At 38.2% G+C, this 11,852-nt stretch overlaps 2 protein-coding genes across 2 annotated transcripts; one reads left to right on the top strand and one right to left on the bottom strand.

Moving 5' to 3' along the window:
* Nucleotides 1-4,464: 4,464 nt before the first annotated feature.
* On the bottom strand, nucleotides 4,465-8,538 carry LOC110458842 (uncharacterized protein K02A2.6-like). The gene has a single exon (XM_021510800.1). The coding sequence runs from the start codon at nucleotides 8,536-8,538 to the stop codon at nucleotides 4,465-4,467; it is 4,074 nt and encodes a 1,357-aa protein (XP_021366475.1).
* A 692-nt stretch (nucleotides 8,539-9,230) lies between these two features.
* LOC110459075 (zinc finger MYM-type protein 2-like) lies at nucleotides 9,231-10,229 on the top strand. Its single transcript, XM_021511154.1, has one exon. It carries the CDS (start codon nucleotides 9,231-9,233, stop codon nucleotides 10,227-10,229), a length of 999 nt encoding a protein of 332 aa, XP_021366829.1.
* Nucleotides 10,230-11,852: the final 1,623 nt, after the last annotated feature.

Below are 11,852 nucleotides of genomic sequence, written 5' to 3'. Positions count from 1 at the left end.
CGCCACTATAAAAATATGCAGAATGGACACAAGGGAAGTATGTGTAACTGGTTTGGCATGATCAGTATTTACAGTGTAAATATGCTCTGTCATATCACTCTATAAACCTATCAAAATCAGTTGTTGTGCATGACCAAAAAGCTAAATGGTGTTCATGACGTCATAATCGTAGCGTTGGAGACGGCTGGTCGATACTGGCCGTTGGCTGTTCCACCTATTGAAAATCAACCTATTAAATCATAAAAATGTAAAATTATGTATTGTACTGCAATCTGTTCAGAGGTTTTGTCCTATTAATTTTGAACCGGATTGTGGAAAATATTCAAAACGCATTATTGCATGTTGTTCAATTAGTCTGTTATGCTGTTCAGTATTATATGATTTATAAAAATCTGAACAGAACTCGGTCAAATGCTGAAATAAAATGACTATTTCGCGAATGCTTAAACTGTAGCTGTTTTACATGTATTACACCAATGCCAGATTCATCTTTGGACTGTTTCTCTGTGTTTACTTTCCCGAAGCCAAACACCTATTAAGTGCTTCAAAACATAATCGGGATATAGACCTGTGCTATATCCCCGGGGCATAGCATCTATCCGTCTATTAAGGAATAGAAAAAAAGAATCATAAACACTAGTTTCACATATATTTTCGTTCTGTATGTTTGGATCCAAAAACGAAAATGATATTATTTTTTGCATAACACAGGTGACCTTATCATTGCATATTGATACACTACAGTGACGTAGCACGGGCCGTAACGGGTTCACGTCCGCCGTGAAACAGCCCTCGGTGTAGTTTTGTATTGCAAATATGAATTAACATTAAACATGATTGGCCTGATTTTATATCTCAGATAAGGTGTGTAAGATGATAATAAAATGCTACTATATTTGGTTTGTTTTATTGCCATTCTGTTGCTAGGACCCCAGGTTTGTTTTATTGTCATTCTGTTGCTAGGACCCCAGGTTTGTTTTATTGTCATTCTGTTGCTAGGACCCCAGGTTTGTTTTATTGTCATTCTGTTGCTAGGACCCCAGGTTTGTTTTATTGTCATTCTGTTGCTAGGACCCCAGGTTTGTTTTATTGTCATTCTGTTGCTAGGACCCCAGGTTTGTTTTATTGTCATTCTGTTGCTAGGACCCCCGAGAAAGTTTACATTTTCCCTCAAAAATACGCTATTCTCTCTGCTTTGTTGCTGCTATGTATAAATATACTTCTTTTTATTTATGCTTGCATCGGAAATTAGAAGCACTTACAAATGTTAAGAAAAAAGTTGAATAACATGATTTATGGAATATGTCAAGAAAGCCAATGTTGTTATGACCTGATGAAATATATCTCTTAATAATGTGTGATACATATCTTTTCCGTTTATTTCTGAAAATGACGATAGTATTTAAGTGAAAAATAATCAGATCCAATTTGGTTTTAATGAAACTCACAAAACTGAAGCTTTGTAAGCGCTTTACAAAAGTCTTAAATTAAAGCATTTGAAATAGTAAGTTCGTAAAAGGGACAATTTTCTTGACATTCTAGAAATCCTACAAGTTACCTCTTTTGCAGTGTTAACTCCAAATAAGGAATTGTTCAAATGTGTATTCAATTGAATATTCCAATGAATTCAAAGATGAACAAAAACAAAGATGAGACCCTTGGATTTCCTTCCTTTCCTTTAAACACCTGGTGAACCATAGCTTTTCGGTATTATTTTTTCCAGGGTGCGATATTATCTTATTTTAATAACCTTTTTTTAATTGGCAACATTTAGCTTTATAGATGACAATTTTATCAGTTATGATAATAAATTGGTGCGACGTATTGTTAAACGCGCACTAACATGCGGGCCAACGAGAGTGATAAATATAAGTTTGAAATAACTTGTTTCATAATTGTTGTAAACTAAATAAAGTTTAAGTTTAAGTTTATTGTTAAATGATCAAACATGACTTTAGTCGTAAGGTTATTAGATTTTATTTGGATATAGACGTTTCCACAATTTCACTACTATGCTTTACAACAATTTACAGACGGTAAGACCGTACGCGAGGAAGCAGATATCTTTTCTTCACAAAGTCCCTGCAGGTAGGGCGAAAGAATTGTACCTGTTGCCCCCATTGCATGATCGTTAAAGGCGACTAAATTTGGGATCTTATCTTTCCTCTTCTTTCTAAACAACTTTCTTCTTCCTAATGTTCCCCTTGACAATGCCTCACTTTTGGCCTTTAGTTGAGCGTTCGCCCCGGTGAGGCAGGCTTTGGGTTCTGTCCCCCGGCCGAGACAGCTCGATGGTGGGATCGAATATATTTGCCGTTCTTCTCCTGTTGTTGCGTATATTTCTCCTCGTTATGTCAAACATTCGCTTCATGTCGTGGAATGTAACTGGCATAAGTGCTTGATGAGCTGTTCACGACATTTTCCCTGTATGTATCTGTAATTGTCATGAGGGATTTCAATGCCCGCTTACAAGGCTCGCGTATTCCCGGTTATTAAGACCAACGCGGCAGGCTTCTTCAAAATTGCCTTGACCGTGTCCAGTTGTTTGCGCTGTCAACCTGTAGTCTCTGCATGCCGAGGATAGTCCATCTTCCCTAATAGATCATATTATAATCAACGTTGGACCTCGTGAGTGAATGTTTCATTTTGGATGGTGATTATCTTGACGTCTCAAACCATAGGCCGTTGTATGTGAACTCGTTTTCCTTGATTCGATTCCTGGTGAAAATTATCGTGATAAACACAAACGCATTTCGTTGAAGTGGATCGCTGCGAGAGCTTCCAAAAATGTTTACAACTACCGGGATGATCTTGTTGTACGTATCAACTTCACATTTATGTGTCAAATTTACCGGTTCTCAAATGAAATAAAAAGTACAGCATCGTATCTCGATATAATGCATAAAATAATATTAAAGATTTGTGGTGTACAAGAAGCGGAGATTGGTGTGTCACTTACGTAAAAAATGACATAGCACAAAAGCGTATGAAAACACTAACATGTTTAGAGTTTAAGATTGTCGAACTTTTTTATTCTGCAATGTTTTGTTACATATTTGAGTTAATAATTTGCAGCAGATCCTACTTTAACCAATATAATATTATTTGACAGCGGAAAACATTGTTTGATAGTTATTTGGACACAAAAAAGTGAACCTTGTCGTACACCTTTGGAGGGCGGCACTAAATAGGGCATAGCACCGTTTTAATTAACAACATAACCATGGGTCGTGCCTTAGGGAGATACACATATAACCAAGTTATGGTTAAATTGCTTTGTGGGAAAATATCTTTTGTTCCTATAATAAGGCCTTTTAAACTGTTCACTGATGTAAGTACACCTTGAAAATCCCAGAAAGAACATCCTACTCTAGGTAGGGGAGCATCGACAAGAATTTGTTTTTTCGACAAGATTTTTTTGCAAATTGTTAATTGATATTTGCAGAGCAAATTATTTCAACATATTCATATCAACACACTCTGATTTCTAACGCTCAACGGTTTATTCGATCTATGAACACAAATCAGGAATAAGTAATCCTTTGTTTTGGTAATTTTATTTCCTTAAACATGCTGAATGTTGCAAGCGTATCACATAGAGAGACAGAGATAGTGCGATAGATATTAAACTCAGAGTACTACTAAAATCAGAACGCGCACAGTGCGACACCAGATTTGATTAGAAGTCTGATAAACTGAAAAACTGTATCGCCATGAGTGATTCGCGGTATAAACATTCACTGGATGATAAAAACAAAAGATACCAAATATATTTTATCTCATAGGGTGGATGGGTGGTGCTGTAGATAGCGCACTAACTTTCCACCAAGGCGGTCGGTGTGAAAAGGTATGGGGTCACTGTAGCATCTAACGTGCTTCATATGTTTGGATGACTTGCCCATCCCCGGATTGAACCTGATTCGTTCTTGTACATATTAGATCCAGTCAACACATGTGTTCCATTACACTCAACATATTTTATTAACTTCACATTGGAGAGTTCCACATATAACAGATGGCGAGTATGGATGAGTTATGTCCCTTTACCTGACTGAATATATACAATAGACAGATACCACATTCCGTCTTCTTTTTCTTTTTCTTAAAGAATTAATCATCTCAAATGAAATATTTATAGAAAATTAACCTTTCTCTTTCTTTAAACTTATCAATTATAATAATATGAAATGTTCTACAGTAATTAATACAATGCTAATTAATCATAAGTACTTCCAAACTGTTCCTGGCATGAACTGTACTAAATTGTGTTCAATGCTCACTACTCAACTGTTCAAGTGTTCAATGTTCAAGTGTTCAAGTGTTCAACGTTCAACTGTTCAATGTTCAACTTTAAACTAAAAATCACACCCAGTGTTTACTGGTAATTAAACAAACTTTTCTGATCAAAACTTGACTAAATAAACATATAAAGCACTTTGTTCGATATACTTTTGTGATCCAAGTCTATGTCATGACAAAATCGCGAAATTTCACTGGTTGTTTAACTTCTCGCGTTGGCCTATGTTGTCGCATAGGAAAAGTTTGTTGGCGCGATTCGCATGTAGGGGTCTGTACCTTTTCCTCCCTCGACTTCGGATCAATCTTATCCTCATCATCTAGACCACAATCAGTATTCTCAATTTCATTGGATATTTCCAAGTTAGGGACTTCAGAATTTGACACAGTTTTGTATGACACATTTTCATTGGTTCTATCACTGTTTCTAGACACAGTAGATTCTGGCCTAATGAACTTTTTCAGATGTGTTACATTTCTGTATTTCTGGACTCCATCTGATTCTACCAAAACACTATTACCATGTTTCCTAAGTACTTGTAATGGTTTTGGATTGAAGTTTGTCGACATTTTGTCTACATGTTTTTGTTTCATCAATACAAGGTCACCTGGGTTCAAAACAGATTCTGTAGCATTTCTCCTTTCATCCGCGTACAGTTTTCCTTTTTCTTTCCGTTCACGGTCGCGATCTCTGATTTCAACATCTCCGGTACTTGTGTAATCCTGAAGATTTGGTAACTTTGTTCGAATTTCGCGTCCAAACAACAGCTGAGCTGGACTCACTCCTGTGGTTGAATGGGGTGTAGACCTGTACATGATCAAATAGGTTTGTAACTCTGTTTTCCAATCCTTCTGTTCCTGTTGTGCAATTTTGAGTCTCTTCAACAGGGATCGATTTTGTCTTTCAATTTCACCATTGGCTTGAGGCCATAGTGGTGTGGTACGTTTATGAATTATACCATATTCTTGTAAAAATTGCTTGAATTCTTCACTGATAAATTGTGGACCGTTGTCTGTACGGATTGAAGTTGGAATCCCATGAGTGGCAAATGTAGTTTTCAGACTTGCGATGACTTTGTCAGTAGTAGTCGACTTCATCACAGTGACCTCGACCCACCTTGAGTAGTAATCAACTAAGGTAAATAAACTGTCACCACTTGGGAGAGGTCCCAAAAAATCCACAGCCAAATCCTGCCAAGGACCTGAGGGTAGCTCGGTCCTAACCATAGGTTCAGGGTTTGATGGTTTAGCCATCAACTGACATCCATAACATGACTGACAATGTTTTTCAATGTGTATGTCCATTTTAGGCCACCATACCTTTGATCGTATTCGTTGTTTCATGGCAACTATGCCCGGGTGTCCTTCATGACCTACGTTCAGTACACTTTCACGCAGCGACTTGGGAATCACAATCCGCGTCCCACGTAACACAAGTTTTCCTATAGCACACAGTTCAGACCTTACAGGTAGATACTCTTTGTAGGGAATCTCTGACCACTTGCCGTTTACAATACAGTTTCTAACAGCTTCTAGTTCCGGGTCATTATCCGAGGCGCGTTCGATTTCGCGTGTTGTCATAGCAACTGGAGTTGAGTACTCTGCAATTTGCTTGATGTAGGTCTCAGTATCATGATGTGATGGTCCATCAGAAGACTTTGAAATCAATCTAGACAAACAATCTGCGATGTTTTGAGATCCAGGTATATACTTGACAGTATAGGTATAGGACTGTAGCCGCAAAATCCAGCGTTCTACACGAGCACAGGGTTTGGATTTCTGTGAGAAAATGAACTGTAGAGGTTTGTGATCTGTAACAAGTTCAAATTCCTGTCCATATAGGTACATATGGAACCTTTCGCATGCCCAGACCAGTCCTAAGGCCTCCTTCTCGGTTTGTGAATATTTCCGCTCAATGTCTGTCAAACTACGGCTCGCGTAACAAATTACACGTGTGTGATTGTCCTGCTCCTGTACTAGCACTCCTCCTAATCCCACAGGTGACGCGTCAGCGATAACCTGCGTCTTGGCTTTTGGGTCAAAATATCCCAAAACACATGCATTTGACAACATCGCCTTAAGTTTCTTAAAAGACTGTTCCTGAGTTGGACCCCAATTAAATGGTGCATCCTTTCGGGTTAACTGTCGTAAGGGTTCAGATACAGTTGCCAGGTTGGGTAAGAATCTGGAGCTAAAATTGACTAGGCCTAGGAAACTTCTTACTTCTCCAGCATTTGAAGGTTGTCTCGCGTTCACGACCGCTTTGACTTTGTCCTCGTCGAGACTGATTCCATGCTCTGAAAGTACATGTCCCATGAATGTAATCTGTGACATATTAAATTGACATTTGTCCAAATTCAATGTCAAGCCCTTCTCACGTAAGGTTTGTAACAGTTTGTCCAAGTTTTTGTTGTGCTCACCCTGTGTTTCTCCGTGAACAACAATGTCGTCAAATATACTGTTGACACCTGGACACTCTCTCAGAACCTGTTGTATGATTTTGTTGTAGAGCTCAGGGGCACAGCTGATCCCGAACATTAGTCGTTTATACCGATACATGCCTAAGTGAGTTTGGAATGTTGTAATACCACGTGACTCTGGGGCTAGCTCAATCTGGTGATACGCCCAGCGAATATCAAGTTTTGAAAAAACCTTGCTCTGATTCAGGTCCTGTAGTATTTCATCTACAGTTGGTATCGGATACCGTTCACGAATTACAGCTTCATTGGCCCTTCGCATGTCAACACAAAGTCTAATATCCCCGTTTGACTTGGGAATAATAACAACTGGACTTACCCATGCACTGGGTTCCTCGACTTTCTCAATAATGTCTAATGACTCCAGCTCGTGTATTTTGCTCTCAAGTCGGTCACGTAAATGGTAGGGTATACGCCGCAATGGTTGAATAACTGGCGTAACTGTGTCGTCCAGTGCTATAGTCATTTGATAGTCTTTCAATTTCCCAATTCCTGTGAAACATTCAGGGTATTTCTTCATAAGTTCAGCCTTACTGATATCATGTTCAACGGAATTAATGTGCCCAGTACCCACATGTAGAACTCCTAATTCTATAGCAGTCATCTTGCCTAGTAGTGGTTGGCCTGTTCCCTCCAAAACATAAAACATCACCCTAGGTACCATCTTGTTTCCAAGTATGACATCAGCCTCAAAACATCCTGCTAAAGGCAGTGGCTTGGTACTTCCATAAGCAAACAATTTCTTGTCAGTATTGTTACTTACACAGTTTATCTTTGACTTTTTCAGACTTTCCCAGAGTTCTCGGTCTATCATATTAACACCTGCACCTGAATCAACAGTAAATGATATTGGCACACCTCCAACTATCACACTAACCTGTTCTCCAACTGGTTCTTTAACAACACTAAAAACGTAGTCAGTTAACTCAACCGAATCCTGATCTTGTACATATTTCACCGTACGTTCCTGTGATCGGCCATTCCCTGGATTACCTCCCTTTGTCTTACAACACTTCTGGAAATGTCCCATTTTATGACATTTATTGCATTTCTTATTCCTGGCTGGACATTCCTTATCTTTTGAATAGTGTCCCTGTCTCCCACACCGGAAGCATGCTTGAGATTTGTTACCTTGACTACTTGTATTGAAACGGTCAGCCCCCTGGTAACCTGGTTTGTGTCCTTTCCTTTTCTCATAAACTGCGTGTACAGTTTCTTCCTGCATTACTGCTGCCTGTCTCTCTGCTGCTTCATGCGCTCTACCCATTTCCAGCATTTTTGTGAGGGTCAATGTTCCTCCCTTTTCCAGAAATTTCTTCCGTAGATGTGTCGACTTACACTTGTCGATAACCTGATCACGGATCTGGTCGTCTTTACCATCTCCGAATTCACATGTCATGGCTTTATCGCGTAACCTCGTTATAAATTGTTCAACTGACTCACTAGACTCCTGTTTGAGTTGCCGAAACTGGTGTCTCTCGAATGAAATGTTTCCTTGTGGCGCGAAGTACTCTCCCAGCTTCTGTACAGCCTTGTCGTAATCTGTATCTTCTCCTGTGTCCGCGAGTGTGTCAAATATTTCCTGCACTCTCATCCCGGCACAATGGAGTAACAACGCCCTTTTCTGTGTAAGATCTGTTATACCCTTGCCCACAACAAACAGTTCGAATGCCCTTTTCCACTTTCTCCATCGTTGAGAAATGGCGGACGAATCTCCGTGGCAATCAAAATTTGGAATACCTCCAATTTCCATGTATGTCGCCATTTTAACCAATTAAATGTATACAGTTTTTATCCTCGTCGCCAATTGTAGCATCTAACGTGCTTCATATGTTTGGATGACTTGCCCATCCCCGGATTGAACCTGATTCGTTCTTGTACATATTAGATCCAGTCAACACATGTGTTCCATTACACTCAACATATTTTATTAACTTCACATTGGAGAGTTCCACATATAACAGATGGCGAGTATGGATGAGTTATGTCCCTTTACCTGACTGAATATATACAATAGACAGATACCACAGTCCCCTGCCCGACCACTTGGGGTTTCATCCGGGTACTCCGGTTTCTTTCAACAATAAGATCCCAGCGCGCTGACATCCTGACCAACAATTACTTGTTTCATAATTGTTGTAAAATGAATAAAGTTTATATTTTATTAACCAAACCTATTCCATTGGTAATATTTGAACTATCTGTAAAGATCGGACTATCACCGATCGTCATGATCCTTGAACATATAAATAGCTTTGACTTTTCTGAATCACGTCTCTTTAAGTACAAAAATACTCGAAACAAGTTTTTGTCGCGCAAATTACGTAAAGGATATAAGCCTCAAACTGTCTATTATGTAAAATATTGGACAGTCTGAGGCGCGTAGCATGATTTGTATGCAACTGCATATACCAGGTATGAAATACACGCAGGTATAGTACTTATCTCATTCCAATCATGAGTTCCGATAGTGAAGGAGTATTTTTAACACAGTCAACATTTACAACAGAAAATACTGTTGTAGATACAGATGAGATATTAAGTGATGTCCTGGATTTACAGAAGGAAAATATTACACCTCGGCCAAATTTCAACATTTTAAGTGAGATGTTCTCAGACATCTCGGAAGATGAAATGACAGAAATAACTCAAGTTGTTGAAGAAGTTGAAACACGGCGACGATTTGCAATTCCCATGCAGGATGGTGATTTGAAAAAAAATGTTGCTGGAGAATCATGTGTAAACACAGAAAACAAAACGAAATGGGCTTTAAAAGTTTTTGATTCATGGATTGAACAGCGACTGATACAATCCAAAAACAATGAAAAGCTGAAAAACTTTCCTAACAACTTACTGGATTTACCTGTCTCCGATATTAATGAGGCTCTGACTTATTTTGTAGCTGAAGTTCGAAATAAGAATGGTGAGGAGTACAGACCAAACACACTGTATGAATTAATTATATCTATACAACATTATTTTCGGCAAAATGGACGTTTTGTGAATATTTTGGATGATACAGAGTTTGCAGGACTGAGAGGGGTACTAGACGCCAGGATGAAAAACCTCGCAAAACAAGGTTTGGGAATAAACAAAAAGCAGGCAGAAATTATAACGGAAGAACAAGAGCAGTTGATGTGGGAGAAAGGTGTCTTGGGGACAGACACACCAGAAAAACTTTTAAACACATTAGTGTATCAACTGGGTTTGAATTTTGCATTGAGAGCAGGCCAAGAACATAGGAATCTTAGATGTGGACCTTATAGTCAAATTACAGTGAAACAGGATTCTGATGGCAAAACATATTTGAAATACAGAGAAGATGTATCAAAAACGAATGCCGGAGGACTTCTCCATCGTAAGGTGACACCAAAAGTTACAAGGGCCTATGAAAACACAGTACTTCCAGACCAATGTCCTGTGAAGATATACCAGAAATTCATGAGCCTAAGGTAAATACAGAAGTTATATAATATAATCATACCGTATTAAGATGTATTGTTATTGCGCAACGCTTATCATAAAATCCAGTGGCTAAATATAACAGCACATTTATTAAAATTAAAATTTGAAAAAAAAAATATATATATATGTGTCCAGAATTTCGAAACATTTTTTTTTTTGACCTAATTATGTTGGAAAATAGAACTTTACCTTTTTAAAACAAAATTTCAATTTTCCTTTTCATTCTAACTGTTAAGGTTTACAATTTAAAAATCTTCCAGACCAAAAACCGGAAAATGCAGTGCATTGTACCTAAGGCCAAAGAAGACCCCCCAGCCCGGACTGTTGGTACTGTGATTCTCCACTGGGTGTACATATCTTGCAGCAGACAGTGGGGAAGTTGTGTGAGGAGGCTGGATTTAAAGGATATTTCACTAACCATTCCCTACGAGCGACTGCTGCGACACGCCTCTATAAGGCAGGATTCGACGAACAATTAGTGGCAGAAAAAAACTGGACATCGGTCAGCGGCCATTCGTTCATATAAGCGTACATGTGATGCGCAGCTGGCAAATGTTAGCAGTGTTGTGCAAGGTATTGAAAATATGGCATCACCAGTGAAAAAAATAAAACTTGCTGACTCCAGTAATACTAATACTAATAATAGGGAGTTATCTGTTAGCGCGGGTGAGGTGTCATTTACCCTAAGATTCTAAAAGGGAGTACATTGTATCTGTAACAGTGGATTTACCTGTATATATCCAGTGGATTGATCACCCTTGTGTCAATTTTGTATTGTTTCAATAATGCAATTAAATTTTGATGGATATATTGTCATGCTCCAGTTTCTATGTTCTACTTAAACTGGTCCAAAAACATGTCCGTTATTTTTAACAAACTGTACAATATTAAAATATTGGACAGTTTTATGATCTTATTGGACAGTTTTTGTAACATATTGGACAGTTATGCATATAACAGTACTCATATTCTATATAATGGACAATTATAACAATGGATGGCATCACAAGAATGTTTTAAACTGTGTTACAAGACCTCTTCCACTGTGTTCTAAATCAACTTTTAACAAGACATTAAACCCATCCTACCTTTTCGTTATAAGTAAGCTTGATCAGGAATATAATCAGAATAGGCCGTATTTGTGATCTATTATAATGACATGGTAGGAAACACTCTATTTAGACATAATGTTTTATACTCTTCGAATTCCCTGATAAACGACAGTTTAGGTCAGTCAGCTTTTAATACTAGTCCTAGATATCGACCGGGATCTGTCTTTCAATCTTCATTAGTTTTATAGTACCTGAGGTAAAACATGAATCAGCGATATTTCCTGGAATTTAACAAAAAAGATAAACATGAGATATAAGCACGGTAAAATATCCCTGCAGTTTTTGTATCGATCTCATATATGGCTGGATGCCTCATTAAGAGAATGAGACATGTTTCTGTGTACCTGCCTGTCGTTGATGGATAGTGATAGAACTTAGCAGTAGATTATAGTATGTTCTCCACTTGTTTATAACCGGAAGAAGGATGTTAAGAACCATCAATCATTCATTAGAAACCATAAGACATACTTAAAGTGTTTAAAAAATGATTATATATTCATGC

Source organism: Mizuhopecten yessoensis, unplaced genomic scaffold (genome assembly GCF_002113885.1).
Source record: "Mizuhopecten yessoensis strain PY_sf001 unplaced genomic scaffold, ASM211388v2 scaffold1311, whole genome shotgun sequence".
Lineage (NCBI taxonomy): Eukaryota > Metazoa > Mollusca > Bivalvia > Pectinida > Pectinidae > Mizuhopecten > Mizuhopecten yessoensis.
This window is presented reverse-complemented; position numbering and strand designations above follow the sequence as displayed.

Coding starts and splice junctions, on each gene's coding strand:
- LOC110458842 (XM_021510800.1), bottom strand. CDS start 8,538: ATGGCGACATACATGGAAATTGGAGGTATTCCAAATTTTGATTGCCAC.
- LOC110459075 (XM_021511154.1), top strand. CDS start 9,231: ATGAGTTCCGATAGTGAAGGAGTATTTTTAACACAGTCAACATTTACA.